This window comes from Lichenostomus cassidix, chromosome 14 (assembly GCF_008360975.1).
Source record: "Lichenostomus cassidix isolate B80296 chromosome 14, HeHo_3.0, whole genome shotgun sequence".
In the NCBI taxonomy this organism is placed as follows: domain Eukaryota; kingdom Metazoa; phylum Chordata; class Aves; order Passeriformes; family Meliphagidae; genus Lichenostomus; species Lichenostomus cassidix.
The window spans coordinates 14,774,941-14,792,602 of record NC_139495.1 but is presented as its reverse complement, the minus strand read 5'-3'; the positions used below and the strand labels follow the sequence as shown (position 1 = coordinate 14,792,602).

The 17,662-nt window shown below is 52.1% G+C and overlaps 2 protein-coding genes across 6 annotated transcripts in view; one reads left to right on the top strand and one right to left on the bottom strand.

The window, feature by feature from the left end:
- The first annotated feature begins 499 nt into the window (after nucleotides 1–499).
- NAGPA (N-acetylglucosamine-1-phosphodiester alpha-N-acetylglucosaminidase) lies at nucleotides 500–9,361 on the top strand. Its single transcript, XM_085075165.1, has 11 exons — nucleotides 500–678; nucleotides 912–1,397; nucleotides 2,620–2,759; nucleotides 3,336–3,444; nucleotides 3,686–3,814; nucleotides 4,624–4,832; nucleotides 5,641–5,688; nucleotides 5,992–6,120; nucleotides 7,054–7,185; nucleotides 7,338–7,398; nucleotides 7,943–9,361. Exons 1-11 carry the CDS (start codon nucleotides 515–517, stop codon nucleotides 8,175–8,177), a joined length of 1,842 nt encoding a protein of 613 aa, XP_084931291.1. The 5' UTR covers nucleotides 500–514; the 3' UTR covers nucleotides 8,178–9,361.
- Nucleotides 9,362–9,670: 309 nt separating this feature from the next.
- SEC14L5 (SEC14 like lipid binding 5) overlaps nucleotides 9,671–17,662 on the bottom strand; it is a 39,844-nt gene continuing 31,852 nt past the window's right edge. For all 5 annotated transcript variants that reach the window (XM_085075160.1, XM_085075163.1, XM_085075162.1 and 2 more), the window contains 5 exons: nucleotides 17,324–17,458; nucleotides 16,851–16,988; nucleotides 15,859–16,104; nucleotides 14,751–14,929; nucleotides 9,671–13,724 (listed from right to left, as the gene is read on the bottom strand). In XM_085075160.1, coding sequence (XP_084931286.1) covers nucleotides 13,619–13,724; nucleotides 14,751–14,929; nucleotides 15,859–16,104; nucleotides 16,851–16,988; nucleotides 17,324–17,458 — 804 coding nt within the window. In that variant the 3' untranslated portion in view covers nucleotides 9,671–13,618. The remainder of the gene's footprint in view (nucleotides 13,725–14,750; nucleotides 14,930–15,858; nucleotides 16,105–16,850; nucleotides 16,989–17,323; nucleotides 17,459–17,662) is intronic.

Here is a 17,662-nt window from a genome sequence, read left to right as displayed (position 1 = left end):
TGTCCCTGCCCATGGCAGGGAGTGGGACTGGATTTTTTAAGGTCCCTTCCAACCCAAACCATTCCATGATTCTATGATTAATTTTTTAAAATCATGTAGTTTGACTTGGCATACCACAGGATCCAACCACTGAAGTTAGGTTTAGGAAAACTCAGAACTGCCTGAATACGCCATATTCCCTCAGTGTAGTTAGTTTTCCCTTCTGGAAAATGGACACAATCCTAATCCTCCAAACGAGGATGATGGAGATGCAGTGGCTGTAAGGGCCGTATGTTCCGTGCTGTCTGTGACAGAGGTGCTGTGGAGAAAGAGCCGGATCTGCAGAGCGAGATCGGCGGAAGCGCTGCCCTGGACCCTCGGAGTGTGTCCCTGCGGGAGCGCTGTCCCTGCGGAGCGCTGTCCCGCATTCCCGGCGTGTCCCTGCCGAGCTGCCCCTACCCTCGCTCCGACCCCCGCCCTGCGCCGCCAACCGCCAGGGGGCGCTGCCGCCGCCCGCCGCCGAGCGCCCGCCAAGATGGCGGCGTGTGGGGCTGCGGGGGCTGCGGGCGGTGGTCCCGGCCGGGCGGGGGTTGGGGCGGGCCCGGCCCCGGGACGGGGATCGGGGCGAGCGGGGGTCGGGACGGTGCTGGCGGCCGCGCTGGCGGTGCTCGGTTCGCTGCAGGTGGTCCGCGGCGCCGGGTGAGTGTCTGTCCCGGGCGGGGTCCTGCTCGGCACCCGGGGCTCCCGGTGCGCTGAGGTCGGGCTGGTGGAGCGGGTGCTAAGCGGGACGGCCGCCCGTGAACCGCGGTGGGTCACAGCGGGGACGCGGGAGAAGCGGGGTGGGGTGTCAGCGGGACCGTGCCTCTCTGAGCCGCGCCGCTCTCGTCACCCCGCCTTTGCGGCCTTGGGGCAACCGGGTGTTGTCATTGCAGGAGTCCCCCCAGCGAGCCGCTGCTGCTGCCCTACCCCCGCTGGCAGCACGGCCCTCGGCACGGCCACAGGCACGTCAGGGACTGCCAGCCCGTCAAGTACGGCAACGTCACGCACGAAGCGTGGCCCGGCGACAACAGCACGGCCGGCCCGGTGGCTGTCACCAGAACGTTCGTCTCGTACATCCCCTCGGAGGGCAGCAACCGCAAGGAGGTCTATGGCCACTTCACTTTCGTGAGGAATCCCCTGAGAACCTTCTCCGTGCTGGAGCCGGGCGGTGCCGGCGGCTGCCTGGCTCATCGCAGAGCCCCCGTGGAGGAGACGGCAAAGCTCAGGAAGTGTCTGGTGGCCCAGAACGGCGGGTACTTTAACATGGATACTGGAGAGTGCCTTGGGAATGTTGTGAGCGATGGAAAGCTGGTGAGAAACTCTGGAGGCCTGCAAAACGCTCAGTTTGGCATCCGGAAGGATGGCACCATGGTGTTTGGGTAAGAGCTGGGGGATGTTCGCAGAGCGCTCTCCACCCTGAAGACTTTTAGGCATCACTGGGCAGGAAGCTCATCCCAGCACTGCCTCCTTGGCCTCCCCAGTTAGAGTAGAAGCTCACTTTGAGTGCTGAAGTTAGGGATGTTCTACCTGTACCTCATGGAGTAATCTCTGTGGCCCTTGGCTCATGTCCTGTGATGCCTCTCCCCAGGCTGACAATGGCTTTGAAAGTTGCCAGTCCCTGCCCAAGCTGTCGTGCATTTTGATCTGTTTTCAGCCGTGTTCATGTTGTCTTTGTGTTCCCTGCCCATGGGGAAAGGGAATTCTTTTTGCATGTTTTCCATGCAGGTATTTGCAATTTCACTTTTCTACAAAGCACAAAGCTGTGTTTGCCCACAGTCATGGATACCAAACAAGTAAAAGTTGAGCATCCAGCTCCCACAAGACATCAAAAAGGCCACCTTTAAACCCAAAACCTCTGGCAGAGCATGGCTGTCCAGCTCCAGCCCCTGCTCCCATCCTCTCCTCTCAGTTGCAAACATCCCCCAACATCAGGCTCTGATGAGGCAGGTGTTACTCATCACCCTAATTCAGTAGAGAGCAATATCTCTTGGGAAGCACACCGTGGTGAGACACAATACCTGAGCATGGAAGTGGCGGCTGAACAATCCCTTTAGTGGCTGGCTAGTCAGTGACAGTGTTTGCTGTCTGTAAGAGCAGAGGAACCTCCTTCCCAGATGGAAGGGAGGAGGCAGTATCCTGTGCAGCTGCAGGAAGGCTGGATGCTGTAGCTCCAAATGCTCTCCATAGCTGTTTAGTGTCATATTTTTGGAGAATAGAAGATGACAGGCAGCAAGATGTTACAGCTGCTTCCACAGATCCCTGAGTATTTGGCAGTTGCTCTGTCCTTGTGTTCTGCCAGATGCTTTCTGCCCTTGTTACCCTGGCTCGGTTCCACTGGGCACATTCCTGGCAGGAGTTGTTTCAGGCACAATGGCCTGGGACCATCATTAGCTTTGGGTTTGTGCAGAAGAGCACAGAACAGGGGCTGCTCTGCCTGCTAAAGTGATGTTTCACACTGCTTGTCCCCTGGTTTTGGATGTAGCTATCCTTCATTCCAGCACTTCTCTTTCTCCCTGCTTTAGGAGCCTGCTGGCAGCATGAGAGGCTTTTACATGACATGCTGTGACTGTGGGTAACCTCTCCTCCTGCTCTCCTTCATAGTTACCTGTCTGAGGATGATGTCCTGGATCAATCAAACCCTTTTGTGCAGCTTGTGAGTGGGGTGGTTTGGCTCCTGAGAAATGGAGAGGTTTACATCAACCAGAGTCGGGAGGCCGAGTGTGGTGACACTCAAACCACAGGTAAATATTGTGGAGCCTGTCTGTGGATTGTCCTTCCCATGGAGCTCTTGGAAGGAGGGGCTCTTTAGAAGTCCAGTTTTCATTGAGTCATGGAATGGTTTGGGTTGGAAGGGCCTTAAAGACCGTGTTATTCCACCCCGTGCCATGGGCAGGGACACCTTCCACTAGCCCAGGTTGCTCCAAGCCCTGTCCAACCTGGCCTTGGACACTTCCAGGGATCCAGAGGCAGCCACAGCTTCTCTGGGCACCCTGTGCCAGGGCCTCCCCATCCTCCCAGGAAACAAACTCTTCCCAACATCCCATCTAACCAGTCCAGAGAAACTCAAAGCAGTTGCCCTTTACAGGAGTTTGAAGCTTGTGAATCCCCTGTTTTGTCCTTGTGCCTGACAAAAACTTAATCAAGTGCACTTCTTTAGGGCTTGGATGAGCAAGAGGAACCTGGGCTGTGTTCTCACTGTATTTTAGTTTGGATGAGCCCTTTGCTGGGAGCTGTTTTGCAGACAGATGTGTCTGTTCATGTGTCTAAAGAGCCCATTCTGTCCTTCAGCTGAGTGTGAATTGTTCCCTGTCCTGCAGGAACCTTCGACAAATTCATCAATGTGATCTCAGCCAGGACTGCGGTGGGACACGACAGACAGGGCAGGCTTGTCTTGGTTCACGTGGATGGACAGACAGAATCCAGGGGGTAAGGGTTTGGATAAGGTATTAAATTCCTGGAACTGGCGAGATGCTGCAGCTGCCCAGGGTTATGTTCTAAGGCAGAGACTTGCAGGCCTCAAGAGAGCCAGAAAAGGCTCATGCAGCCTTCAGACAGCACATCAGGATGCCTGGGATGGGAGAGCTTCCCCTTCCACCATGGAGAGCAACAAGCTTCTGGTCTAACAGCTTCACTGAAGTCAAATCAACAAACAGCCTTTGCTTTGCAGGGTCAGCCTGTGGGAAATGGCAGAATTCCTGAAGCAGCAGGGAGTCATCAATGCTATCAACCTGGATGGTGGAGGCTCTGCCACACTGGTCCTAAATGGGACCCTCGCCAACTACCCCTCTGAGCACTGGTAGGTGCAGCTGGCTCATGCTCAGGGCTGCCCAGGGGGCCCTGCAGCTCCTGTGGGAGTGTAGAGCCCTGTCCCACCCGCTGGCCTGGCTGGGGGGGCACAGCAAAGACAGGTGACAGGATCTGCGGGAGAGAGCAGCTCTAGAATTTAAAGCGATTGAGTGACTCTATATTTTTTCCACTTAGTCACCCAGGATTAAAGCTGAGCTGATTTCAGACAGGCAGCAAAGCTGTGGCTGTGACTGAGTGGCTGATGTGGGAATTGGATAAGGCAGCAGCTCTTAGTCTGGGAGATTCAGAGCTGCACATTCATGGGAATTAGCAGAGATCTGTCAGCAGCTTATTGTTATGGAAGAGAAACACTGACTAGGAGACCCTGCCCTGCCTCATTGGAGGGAACCTAAAGAATATTTTACTTTAAATTCAGGTTTTTAGTCTGTTCTGATGGTAAACAGGAAGAGATTTAACATTCAGTTGCCGTAACTGCAGTGATAGAATTTATATCAAAGCAAATAACATTCAAGGAAAGGTGTGTTGGGTGCTAAAATTAGGGAAGCTGAGAGTGCTTAAAGGAGATTCTGTGTGTTGCTTCTGTAATTCCCTATTTGAAATGATATCTATCAGATGGGATTTAACACTCAGTTAAAACATAGACTCCAATGCAGCTTTATGTTTCTATTTTCCCAGTATTAACGTTGTTTTTTGCAAGTGTGGATCAGGATGAAATTTGTGGATTATATAACTGATTTTGGGTCGGGCTGGGCAGCACAGTGCTGGCACAGCTCACGCTGTCCCCTCTGCTGTCCCCAGCCCCTTTGATAACATGTGGCGCTGTCCCCGGAGCATCTCCACCGTGGTGTGTGTGCACGAGCCGGGCTGCGAGCCCCCTGACTGCAGTGGCCATGGGCTCTGTGTGGCTGGGCACTGCCACTGTGACAGCCACTTCTGGGCAGGTCCTGCGTGTGACACCCTGGACTGTGGCCCTGCCAACTGCAGCCTGCACGGCGTCTGCAGTGCCTGTGAGTCCCTGTGGGTGTGACACGGAGGGGCTGGGGGGCTGCAGGGGAGGCAGGACCTGGCAGTGCATCCCTGGGGAGTATTGTGTGCCACCCTGCCAGACACCCACTGGGTGGCTTGGGCTGTTTCCCCTCCCCTCCAGCGTCTGAGGCACAGATGGTCAGAACATGTTGCCTTTAGGAGCCAGCAGCAGGGCTGGGCTGGGGCTTGGGGATGGAAACTTGAAGCTCTGTGCCTCAGTTTCCCTTCCTGCCCCAGGGTTGTGCTCAGGGTTTTTTGTGAGGCTGCTGATGGGCAGGGCTTTGTATTACAGTGTGTGACAGCAGCTGCTTCTGTCCCCTCCTCTTACTGTTCCTTCTTTACTTACCTCTCCTGCTTCATGATTTTTGTTAGTGTGCAGTTGCTGCTCTTCCATGGATTTGAATTTAGGGATTGCTGGAATGTCTGTCCCCAGCTTCTGCCCCTCTGTGCCTGCCCACTCTTGTTACCCTCTTCCTGTTCTGATTCAACTCTCATTCGAGTGTGTCCCAGTGCAGTGGCTGGGCCGAGCTTGGTGGGTGCAGGTGTTGCCAGTAGCTGACCCAGAGCTGATCCTAAAGAACGCCATCAGCAGGGATTCAGCTGTGTTTGGCAGCTGGGGAGGGGGTGTGTGTGAGCCCACCTTTTGTGTGAGTGCAGGATTTCTCTTCTAGGGCCTCCCTGGCAGGGGTAAGAGGACACCCCAAGAGGGAGAGGGTCCTCATTTCAAGTCCTTGCTGCTTCCAAGTGTTTTTCTGTTGTCAGTAATGCCTGTTCCATGCGTTTGCATAGCTGGATGCCTGTGTGACGCCGGCTGGACTGGCAGCAACTGCACTGAAGGTAAATACTGACTGCTACTCCACTGCCTCTTCACAGCCAGGGAGCAGGGAGTGGGAACCACTTCCCAGCAGCTGAGAGAGTGCGGGGAAGGGAAAGGATACCTTGTGGGCTGCTCATGTTTGGCAGCATGAGTTTAGTTGCAGCTCAGGCTTGGTGTGAGGCACTCAAGCCTTTGCTCCTCGTTCAGGGGACAAACTCGGCTTGTTGCTGAGCATCCCTCCACACCCTGAGCTGTGGCTGTGAGCTGGGATTGCTCACCTCTGCAGCCAGGGCTCTGGTGACATCTCTGCTTGTCTCCCGCAGCTTGTGCTCCTGGTTCCTATGGGGAATCATGCAGCCAGAAATGCCAGTGCCAGCACGGCAGCTCCTGTGACCCTGTGCACGGAACCTGTTCCTGCCCTGCAGGCTTCTATGGCTCCAGCTGTGAGCACGGTAAGGGCTGCTCTCAGTGACCTCCTGGGCTGGGACAGCATTTTGTGTCACCTCTGAGCCACCTCTTATAGGTAAAGCAAGGGGCAGTTCTGCCAGGGGAACTCAGGCCTGAACGTCACCACTTGGCTCCCAGCTCTTCTGGGCCTGCCTGTCCTACCCAAATAGGGTAAAAAGGAGAAGAAAGAGCAGAGAGGAAAGAGGAGTTTGCTTTGTCAACAGAAAATTGTGCATTCCTGTTTAGTCTCAGCCCCAAAGAACTGCACTCCTTCCCAGAGCTCCTGAGCATAGGACACAAAACATCCTCTGCTCCAGGGTGTTGCACCAGGCTCTGCTGTAGCCCAGGCTTCAGGTGATCCAGGTCAGTGCCTGTGGAATACTCCACAGGGCTGTCCTGCCATTCCACCCTCACACCCCATGTGCCAGTGCTAATGGAGCTGGCCCTGTTCTTGCTCGTGTAACCAGTCCAGGCCCCCCTGTGTCTGAGTGAATGAGTTAATTGCAGCAGGGTGTGAACTTCATGGGTGCCTGATTCTGTCAGTGATGCTCTGTTCCAGCCTGGGAACATGCAGCCAATCCCATCCCAGAGATGTTGCCCAGAGAAGCTGTGGCTGCCCCTGGATCCCTGCAAGTGTCCAAGGCCAGGTTGGGCAGGGCTTGGAGCAGCCTGGGATCGTAGAAGGTGTCCTTGCCCTGCAGGGGTTTGGAATGGGATGAGCTTTAAGGTCCTTCCAACCCAAACCATTCCATGATTCTGTGATCCCAGTTTTACATAAACTTCCCTGTGAGACCAAAGAGCAGTCCTGAGCTCCTGGCATAGTGCTCCCAGGCTGCTACAGGCTCAGCTGAGCTGGGGGAGCTGCAGCCACAGCCTGGGTGCTCTCAGAGCAGGTGGAACTTTGACAATGACCAGTCCCTTTGTGATCCCATCCCCAGAGTGTCCCCTGGGCTGGTTTGGGCCGAGCTGCCAGAGCCGCTGCGCATGTGACCACCTGTGTCCCTGTGACCCTGAGACGGGCAGCTGCAACATCACCAACCACAGTGCACTGCAGGACCACTTAAACAGAGGTACTGACTGCAGGGGGATGTGGTTTAAAAGATTTGGAAGAGCAACTTTAGTGCATAATGGTGTTTGCTTAGTCACCAGCTCTGTCTAATCTTGCTCTTTTTTAGTGGAATTTTCCACCCTGCCTCACCTTTCTTCCCTCTTTGTTTTCCAGCTGGACAGTGTTTGGCTTCCCAGAATAAGGAAAGGAGCAAAGAAAAATTCTCTCTGTCAGAGTAAGTGTGTGGTGCTCACTGTGTATCTCAGAGGCTGTCACAGAGCATGGCAGGTGTTTAGTCTGCAGAAAAGGAAGCTCAGCAGGGACCTTCTGGCCCTCCACAACTCCTGACAGGAGGGGACAGCCAGGTGGGGTCAGGCTGTGCTCCCAGGGAACAAAGGACAGAACAAGGGGAAACTGCCTCAAGTTGTGCCAGGGGAGGTTTAGTTTGGATATTGGGGAAATTTCTTAATGTAAAGGATGGTCAGGCACTGTCAAAGGGTGCCCAAGCAAGGTGGTGGAGGGATTCCCCCTCCAGGGGATTTAAAAGATGTGTGGATGTGGCACTTGGGGACATGGTTTCGTGGTGGCCTTGGCAGTGCTGGGTTAATGGTTGGTCTCGATGATCTTAGAGAGCTTTTCCAACCTAACTGATTCCCTGATTCTCTCCTGCCTGACAGCAGGACGAGCTTGGGAATGCAGAGAAGGGAGGGCAATCCTTTGCCCATTGGGCACATGTGGCACAGGTGAGCTGTTAGTTACGTGATTTGTGTGTCCCACAGAAGCTCGTGGCTCTCCCTGAGCTGTGCCTTGGCCTTCCTGCTGGTGCTGAGTGCCTTGGGCAATGTGGGGCTGGTGCTGAGGGGACGCTCGGAGCGGCACCACCAGGAATATCACTACCACCCACTGAGGGACCTCAACGGGGACACCCCTCACACCCCCACCTCTGCTGCCTGGGACCAGGAGGACACTCAGGAGCCCGAGGACACTCAGGACCCAAAGCATGAGCTCCTTTAGAGTCACAGATGAGACGAGATGAGGTATTTCACTGTGCTCCCTACACTGCCCCTCAGCAGCGACTGAGGGGTTGTTCCAACTGCGACTGGGGCTGTTCCCACTGGGAGCCTCAAACTGCTGCCTGAGGAACCTCAGCCCAAGAACTCTCCTGCTGAGGCTGTGGTTTCCTTTCCTCTGCTGCCCCAGCACCCAGGACTGCAGCATTAGGGGATGCAGGACATCCTCTGGGTGAGGGAATTCCACAGCTGTAGCAGGAAGGGAAATGGGCTGGTTCCTTTCAAACGTTGAGGAAACAGGTGAGGGATGCAAGTCACAGGTACCTCAGAAAGGTCTCTGCTCACCCAAGCAGTGCTGAGTATTTTTAAGATGCAAGATGAACAAAGCTGGGCTTAAGGGTGTTAAAGTCAATGTCTGCCTTTCCCTGGTAAGCTCAGATTTTAATCAGAAATGTGACAAAAAGTTTGTTTAAAACGTTGAAGCAGGTGCAGCACCCAGTGCAAGCAGAGCCCTCCTGTCCTGGCCAGGGTGGTGGCCCAGAGGCGACACTTTGGGTTGTGACAGCCCTGGAGTGTTTTCTAACCAATGCTCAGCCTATAGCAGCCCCAGAGGGCAATGGGTGCTGCATTTTGGGGAAGCTCCTGCAGCACAGCACCATAAAAATCCCTGTCAGGTCACAGGTTCCATTCATGCATCTCTCCAACTCCCAGGAGCTGCTGGGCTCTGCCTGGCTCTGTGGGCTGAGGGGTCCTGAACAGAGCCTGGAGCTCTCCCAGTGGGGAAGGGCACAGACAGGTGCCCTGGCATGGCTGGCATGACATGGACTGGGCTGCCCTGCCCCAGCCAGACACTCCTCAGAGGGACCAGCAAGGTCTCCAACCAAGCCAGGATCCCCAATACCTCATCAGGAAATCTGGAACACATCCTTTCCACAGGTACATTACAACAGTGTTTGAGTTTGCTTCCCTGGGAGGGAAACCCAGCCTGGATGAGCCCCTTGGATGCTGCAGAGGGCTGAGAGCCTGTCTGAGCCCCACACCTCTTTATGCACTCATTCCCTTTTTACCTCTCCAAGTATAGGATGTGTAATTTCTGTGCCACTGTTGGCATCAAATCAGCCTGTAACCAAGAGACTCTATTTTTCTATGATTTACAGAAGATAACTTGAATAAAGTCCATTTGTGCTATCTGTCTGAAACTCAGAATTCCTGATGTTCCTGCAATCCTTTCCCAGTCAGGAAAAGTGCCCAGTGGAACCCAGGAGCTCTTTTATTTTTAATAACATCACTGGAAGGATGTGCTGTTCCAGCCCACTCTGTGCTGGGAAATCAAATGAAAAATGCTGGTTCTGCAAGAAAAAGCTCAAACATTTCAGTTAAAAAGCAGGAAAAAGTGAATACAAGCCTTACCTCTGCTTCTGGGGTCAAAGAGAGCAGCACACAGGCTTGAATTTTCATTTCCCCCCAGTATGAACAGTTGAATCAAAGACTTCCATGTGTTCTCAGAGATGTTTTATTTCCAACATACCCAAAAGTACAAGTCTACCAGGACCCACAGACACCATCACTGGAGTACATTTGTTGTTACAGTGCCCTGCAGTTTGCAATGGGCTCTTACAGGAGGTTTGGGGGGTTTGGCTGAAAAAAACAAGGATTTCAATGTATAAAACCAAAGCCAGCTGTAAGGGAAAGAAAGTGCTTGCTAAAAAACTTAATTAATGCCCATTTAACTTACGTGTAACTGAAAGCTTGGAAGTGGGTGTTGGTGTTACTAAAAGCCAGCAAATGTGACTTGACTCCAATTTCACCTTCCAAGAGAGAAATAATCAGATGCAAGGAGCATCACAAACGTGTTGGAGGAATATTAAAGCTAATTGCATGCAGGAATCTCTGACAGCTGCTGTCAATTAGGAGTCTAATAGCTGTTCCTTGCATTAATTGCTCACAGTACAAACATTTGGGATATTAAAGCAGCATGAGCTCGTAAAATGCCTTTTGAAATGAGGGATTCCCTGCCTGAAGCACAGCTTGCTTCAGCCCCAGCAGCTTCCCAGCCCAGTGGGGTGGACAGCTGGGCTCACCACTTCCTGCTGGGAATTCCGAGTGGATTATGGCATTTTCAAAATATTTTGATAATAAACCAAACTGGGGTTATAAATTGTTATTCAAAGTTCCTGAAGGGGAATGGACAGAACCGAACTGGCTGCGCACGGCAACTCGGCTGCAGCTCAGTCCCTCAGGATTCCCTCACCTGGTGACAGTCGGGAATTCTCTTCCCAACAGGGAGTACAGGAGCTGCTCCGGTGCTTCCCAGCTGACTGAGAGCCCCCCGTGCGGCTCACAGCGCGTCCCTTGGTACCTGGGAGTGGTGTCACCGCCGGCACCGCTGCCCCTGTGCCCTGCGGGGCCGGAGCTGCCCTTCGTGCCCTGGGGGCTCAGCCCTTCTTTAGCGGGTGAAAAAGCCCTTTTCACAGCGGAGAGGCAGCAAAAAATGGCTCAGGACTGCACCTTGAATGACAGCTGCAGTCAGCCAGCATCCATCCTCACGCTCCGGGTTTGCCTTTCCCAGCCCTGGACGGACAGCAGGGAATGAGGCAAACCTGCAGAACTCACTGACAGCGAAGGTTTTGCACCTGGCCATGTTTAACTAAACTGTGGCACAGCCCTTTGCCCCTACAGCACAGCATCCTGCCTTCCCCTATCACCCATGAAACATGGCACCAGCTCTGAGGTAGGTGTTGTGTTTGCATATGAAACAGCTGAAACTGGGAGAGCCCCAATCTACTGGGAGCCCATTTTGAATCAGCAGCTCTTCCTGCACACTGCCCGAGCTCATTGGCCTTGCTTGCACAGCAGCTGCTGGGGAGGGAGCAGGGAGAGCTTTGCTGCATCACCCAAAATGAGTGGTGATTTCTCAAGGTTCTGGCTTAGGAGCTTTTTAAGAATCCCAAACTCCTCCCAGCCTAAGCTCCCTGTGAAGAAAACTGTGGGTTTATTTTTTAAAGCATATTGATGTAATTTGAGGGGGAAGAAGGTGATGTAGAAGAATTCTGTCTCTCTGGCATCTCCAGTTCACAAGGTCAGGTTTAAAAAGCACAGCATCAGCCACAACATCCAGGCTGTTGTTCCCTTTCTCCTGTTAACATTCAGGAGAAAAAGGAAAAAAAAATACTGGATTATTTAAATTGTTTAAATTATTTAAATTGTTTTCAAAGTGAATTGTCATGTGGAATAACCCAAGCAGCCTTGGCAAGCAAAGGGCACAAGCTGCTTCCCAGACCTGTGCCATGATCTCTCATGGGCAGGAGTGGTACTGCCAGGGAATAAGAGGAAAAGCTGGGATTGGGATATCCCCAGAGGCAGGAATGCTCTGTGGAACCAGCCCCTCACCTCACCCTTCAGACATCTGCCAGGGGCCAAGTTCCAGGTGCTTCACTGATAGAAGTTAAACAACCAAAACTTCTGGCAAAAGAAAACAGCTTATCCCACACTTCAAAATAAATGTTTTTAAAAAATCCATTGCAAAGGAAGAAATTCTTACCCAGAGCAAACCCCGGGAACAGGAATGTTGCCACTGCAGGACGTGAGCAAACCCATGAGAAAGGAAGGTAAAGCCCTGAAACAGCACAGGGAGGACAGGGCTGGGTTTGCTTATGGGGCTTTGGGAATTTGAAAATTGTTTTTAGCATCAGACTTTATAATGGATCAAGAATTTTCCATGAGGGATACACATACACTTGCAGAATTCCTCATTTTCCAGAGGAAAGGTGTATTTGTCCCTCTCTATGAGCCTCCAGTTATGCTGAAATGCCGGAGACTGAAGTTTCATTTGTCTGGGAGAAATGTTGAAATCTATGGAACAACTGAGAAATTTTTGGAAATCAGAACTTCCCTGAGCTCTACCATAACCAAGTAGCCTATTCACAGGGAGAGATGCAAGGTGGAGAGTGATTCCCTTGGCTCCAATCCTTAAAAAGCCCACCAAACAACTTAAAACCACATCAAGTTCTTCATCTCCCATTGTTCCAAATGTTTGGGATCTTTTTACCTTTGGCAGCACCTGGTGCTTCAAAACCAGTGATTGAAAAAAGCAGGATGAGAAGGAACAACTTCACAGATTCCTGAATAAAAGCCTGACTAAAAACTTGATGGGTATTTGACACCTGTTCTCATTTTGTTGCCACCTGGACAAGAATATGGATAACTTTGCTCCCCAACCTGACCACAGGAACAATCAGAGATTAGGGATAAACATGGCATTTTTGGTGTGTAGGAAGACAGTACATCTTCATGACAACTCCTAAACTCAATCCTTGCTTCTTAATCCTAAAAGACAGTCCAAAAAAAAGCATTGGACTCACACCTTTCCTTGCAGGGAAGGTGACACAGCCCTTACCCCAATGCAGCCCTTTTGCAAGAACATCCAGTGATCACAAAGATCAGGACCCAAGCAGAAAGATTTCTTGGGATTGAAGACAATCAGTTATTCCTTCCTAAAACAAAGTTCATCCCATTTAAAAAAAGGTGACTGTATTTAATAAATAGTCATTTCTGACATTATAAATAAGTTAAAAATTAATTTAAAGTAAGCTAGTATAGAATAAATAGGCTTCAGTAAGTGCTTACATACATACATGCCTCTGAAAGGTTTCAAGTGAGCTCACGTTTAAAAGAAGCAAGTTCTGTAATACTGCCAGAAAATCTTGTGCCTTCAGGAAATCAAATATTGCTTTTCTTAGCCCTTTAGAATTGGATTCAGTTCCCATCCCCTCAGGAATGGGACAGACCTACTCATTATTGCTGTAAACCTGAGTAAAAAGGAACAATAGTTTGGAAGATGCCACTCACTGGAGGCAGATTCAATGCCTGGAATTTCTTAAAAAAAAAACCCAAACATTCTGACTTTGTTTCTCAGCAGGGTTAAAAAAATCCAACACGTTTCCCAGAGCATCCTGCCAGACCAGCAGAGGTTTTTGGTTTGGCCTGGAAGTGATTTCTGAACTGTCTTACCTGTACCCAGGTGTTGGCACTTCTTCCAAGGCCCTGCCCCTGGAATGCCCACTAGACTGGAGCCACTACCCTGTGGGCACCCAGGAAATTCCATCAGTTTTGCTACCCAGGAATTATCTAAAGGTCCAACAGGTAAGGCAACATCAGCCTCCTCTGTGGGAAAAGGACCGATGGGAAGAGCCCTTTGGAGTGGAGTGAGAATGGATTCCTGCAAACTCACAGGCATCCAAAATCCACAGGTGGAGAATGAGACTACTGAGAAGCAGGCTGCTGACCTAAAACTCCTAAACCTGCCTTTGGAATTTCAGTTTCTGTGGTGGAAGCAGCTCCCAGAGGCCTCTCTGTGTTCAAATGGCTGTGACTGCCCCATGGCTCAGCCCTGGAGCTCTTTGGTTTGGGGCTGGAGCAGCCCTGGGGGCTCTTTCCCTGCTGCTGCTATCTGGAGAGGTGGGAGCTGCTCTGGGACTGGCTGGAAGATGTGGTGACTCCACTCAGCTGGGAAAAGCCGCTGTTGCAAGATTCCAGGCTTGACATGGATCCCCTGGGATGGGACAGAACAGATGTGCTGTTAGGAAGGCAGCAATTAAGGGATAACCATTCCTCCCACAAATCAGCTCCCCCTCTGTAACACTTGCACAAGTGCTTTTTGCCCATCATTTCCACTTGCTCTCTAAAATCTCTGTGTCATGATGAAAAATTAAATAGAAACTTATTTTCCCTATTACAGACGTTATTCCTTGTCCCCGACTTGTTCTGGGGAAGGGGACACAGCTAAAGCTTCTGGGGGCTGCCCCTGAAGAGAAAGGAGGGTCCAGAGCACTCCACATGCAGCTTCTGTGAACCCAAGGACTCCAGGCTGCTGAACACACCAGAGTCCCAACTCCAGCATCTCCAGCTCCTCCTGCCAAAAGCAGGCTGGGTTCAGGAAGAGCCCCAAGGAACAGATCTGCATCATTGGAGTGAGGCATTTCTGCTGCTCTGATCCTACAGAACCTGGCCAGGTCACACCTCAAGATCATCACCTGAAAGTCTGTTCTGCCCAAGGCTTCCTCCAGCTCTAGGGAAAGGTCAAGGACTTGCACAGAGTTCAGATTAACAGGAGATTTGAAGTGCTTTGAGCATTTAAGGAGGAGGCCAGGCACACCCTGCCAAGGCTGACTGTTCACCTGTTCAGAAGTGCTCATCCTTCTCAAGTGCCAAGCAAAATATCAGGGAAATAGCCCAGCTGTTATTTAAATTACCCCAGAAGTAGCTTCTCAAAATATTCCCAACTGAGATAAAAATCCACCTGAGTCACAAACCTCCTGCTCTACAGGCAGCAGCAAGCAAGACCCAAAGCACAAATTCCACTGGTGGACACAGAGTCAAGGGATCTTTTAAATAGCTAAAGCACCAGAGGAGATTGGTTGCACAAAATGCCACCAATCCACCAATTTTGTGTTCATTCACTTGTCAATTGAAACACACCCCTTGGGGGTCTCTGGTATCCAAATGTTTTACTCACACTCAATCCTCTCATTTGGCTTCTCTATTGCAACTCGTAGTAAACCCCTTGTAAATGCCTTACCTGAAGTCCTTGGAGGCCAGCACCTCATAGTAGTAGATGAGCTTGCACTTGTGGCTGGAGCCCTGCAGGGAGGCCAGGACATCATCCACCCGTGGGAGGCTGGAGCTGGAGCAGGGCTGGGGTCCATGCATCCTCCACTGCAGGATGTAAAAGCCAGGCCAGCGTGTGACATGGGAGCCCTGCAGAGAGGGAGGGACAGCAGGTGACCATGGGTTTCTTGGGGAATGGCTGAATGACCCAGCACAGGTGTCATTCATCTGTTCTACCTGCCTGAGACACAGCTCTGTAGTGCCAGTAGGAAAAAAAAAACCAAAACAACTTATTTAGCTTACTTTCCATTTGATTTCTGTCACGGAGTCTCTTCCCAATGACTCACCTAAATTAGGATTATGACAGCAACTACTTTCCCAGGGAATCCAGGGAATGATCACAGCATGGTTTGGGTTGGAAGGACCTTGAAGCTCATCCCATTCCACCCCCTGCCATGGGCAGGAACACCTTCCACTATCCCAGGCTGCTCCAAGCCCCAATGTCCAACCTAGCACTGGACACTTCCAGGGATCCAGGGGCAGCCACAGCTTCTCTGGACAACCTGTGCCAGGGGCCTTACCTCCCTCACAGGCAACAATTCCTTCCCAATATCCCATCTATCCCTGACCTCTGGCAGTGAGAAGCCATTCTCCGTGTCCCTGTGTCCTGTCCCTCTATCCCTATCCCAGCTCTCCTGGAGCCCCTTTAGGCACTGGCAGGAGCTCTGAGGTCTCCCTGGAGCTTCTCTTCTACAGGTGAACACCCCCAGCTCTCCCAGCCTGGCTCCAGAGCAGATGGACTCCAGCCCTCAGAGCATCTCCATGGCCTCCTCTGGACTCTCTCCAGCAGCTCCACATCCTTCTGCTTTTGTTCCCCAGGGCTGGGGCAGCTCTGCAGGTGGGGTCTCACCTGAGTGTGGCAGAGGGGCAGACTCTCCCCCTCCCCTGCTGCTGGGAATGACCACAACCCCATTTCCAGCAGTACCTGATTTCCCTCACCATCAGTTCCTCTCTCACCACCCGATCACTTTGGAGTTTGCAGAACTCTAAACCCATACCAGGACCCAAACCCCTCTGACCTGGATGCTCTCTCCTTCCCTGCAGACCAGAGGAGACTCCACCCGGCTGTAATCCACCCCCAGCACCCAAGTCTTGTCAATGAGCTGCACGTTGTCCCCTGCAGCAGAGGGACTTGGGGAGGTGGCTTCTTTGTGACTTGGCTCAGGAGCTCGTTTGGAGTGAAAGAGGCTGAACACCACATCTCCCTTCAGGATGTCAAAGTCCCAGGTGATGACAGATTCCCCTTCCAGGATCTCCACAAGTATCTAAGAAGCAGAACAGAACAAGACCCTTGCAGGGTGAGGTGCTCAGGCAGCAGCACTGTGTTCCTCCCCACTCTGGGGCAAACACACTTGGCTCCACAGTCATTTAGCTGGCTGCTGGTCTTGATTCCTGAGGGGTATACACACAAATTCCCATTCCCAACCCTACCACAGTACACCCACTCAGGTGTTTTCACCTTCTCTCCCCACGCCACAGTTGCTGGTAAATGAGTTACTTGACCTAGAAAAACTCAGTGTCACTGAGCCAAAGCAGGACACAGCAAAGTGCCAAATCAGTCACTCCCCATCAGAGAGGCCAGAGGACTGATTTGACACTTAATTGCTCCTTTTTGGGACATCCTGTTTCCTGGTGACTCCCATCAGGCAGTTCCCAACACACATCTTCCTTTATCACCCCCATTACTGTCTCAGCAATGCTGCTGGGAATGGAAGCTGAACTGTCAGATGGGAAACTGAGGGGCATTTATTTTCCCCAGGAGGAGGAGGAGGAAGAGACTAGACCTTACAGAAGATCAGACCCTAGTAGCAATAAGAGACACTGCTGCTCAAGCTGCTGTTCTTAACTCCCACACTTCCAGCTGTTCCCTTCCAGGAATGGCAGCTGCTGCTGAGGCCTCCCCTGCTCTCTCTGTGGGAACCCTTAGCTGCTCCAGTCAGCCCCAACGGAGAGGACATGTCACTGTCCCAGCCCAGCCCCTCCTGCAGGCCAGGGAAGTTGTGCTCTGTACCTCATGTGGGGCTCCTTTGAGGACACTTGCAGAGTGGTAGATGGTTTCTGTCCACAGCCGGATGTGATCCGCGCTCTCCGGCTCGTCCTCAGTTTGATAGAGGGACTTGGGGACAAGTCCCCCTTCAGGGACAGTGCACTGCAAACAGACAAACAGGAGGGCTCAGGATGCTCCAGCAGTGAACCAGGAACACTGGCCAGCTGTCAGACCTGGGCTGACCCCTCAGCTGGGCTAGGATCCCACAGTGGCTCTGAGTTCACTGAACTATCCAAGGTTTATCTGAGCTCCCTCTAGGGAGCTGCCCTCTGACCCTGCTGCAGGATCAGCACCACCACTGCAGGGGGAAGCTTCCTGTGCCCAGAGCAGGGGGATCCCAGCCAGCACAGAGGTTTAACCCCTTTCAGAAGGCCAGAAGGGTGAGGAAGAGGGGATCAGTTCCAGATTCCACCTGCACAAGAACAAGGAAATCTCACCATGCAGTCTCCTCCCAGGAAGTCTGGGATCACATCCTTGTCCACATAGTCCACCAGCCCTCCTGAGCCCTGGTAGTTATTGCCACTGTAAATGAGGAACTTCTGCCGTGTGTTCTCATTGATGAAGGGACTGACCTGAAAGAGGAAGGGCACAGAAGACATGGCTGTCACTGAGGGAGGCTGGAGAGAATGTCTGAGCCATCTCATGAGGGTGCTTTGGGCTCTAGCCTGGAAGGTCTCAGCAGTGTGCAGTTTCACAGCTCTGAGGCATTTCCCAAAGGAAGGGATTACAAATGGAAATATTCTCTAACTGTCCTGTATCACCATCTCACAGCACTT

What these genes read in the sequence shown, in the direction of transcription:
- NAGPA (XM_085075165.1), top strand. Translation starts at nt 515, where the DNA reads ATGGCGGCGTGTGGGGCTGCGGGGGCTGCGGGCGGTGGTCCCGGCCGG. An exon ending in GGACAGACAGAATCCAGGGG is followed by an intron (nt 3,445 to 3,685) that starts GTAAGGGTTTGG and finishes TTTGCTTTGCAG; the next exon opens with GGTCAGCCTGTGGGAAATGG. An exon ending in GAAAAATTCTCTCTGTCAGA is followed by an intron (nt 7,399 to 7,942) that starts GTAAGTGTGTGG and finishes TGTGTCCCACAG; the next exon opens with AAGCTCGTGGCTCTCCCTGA.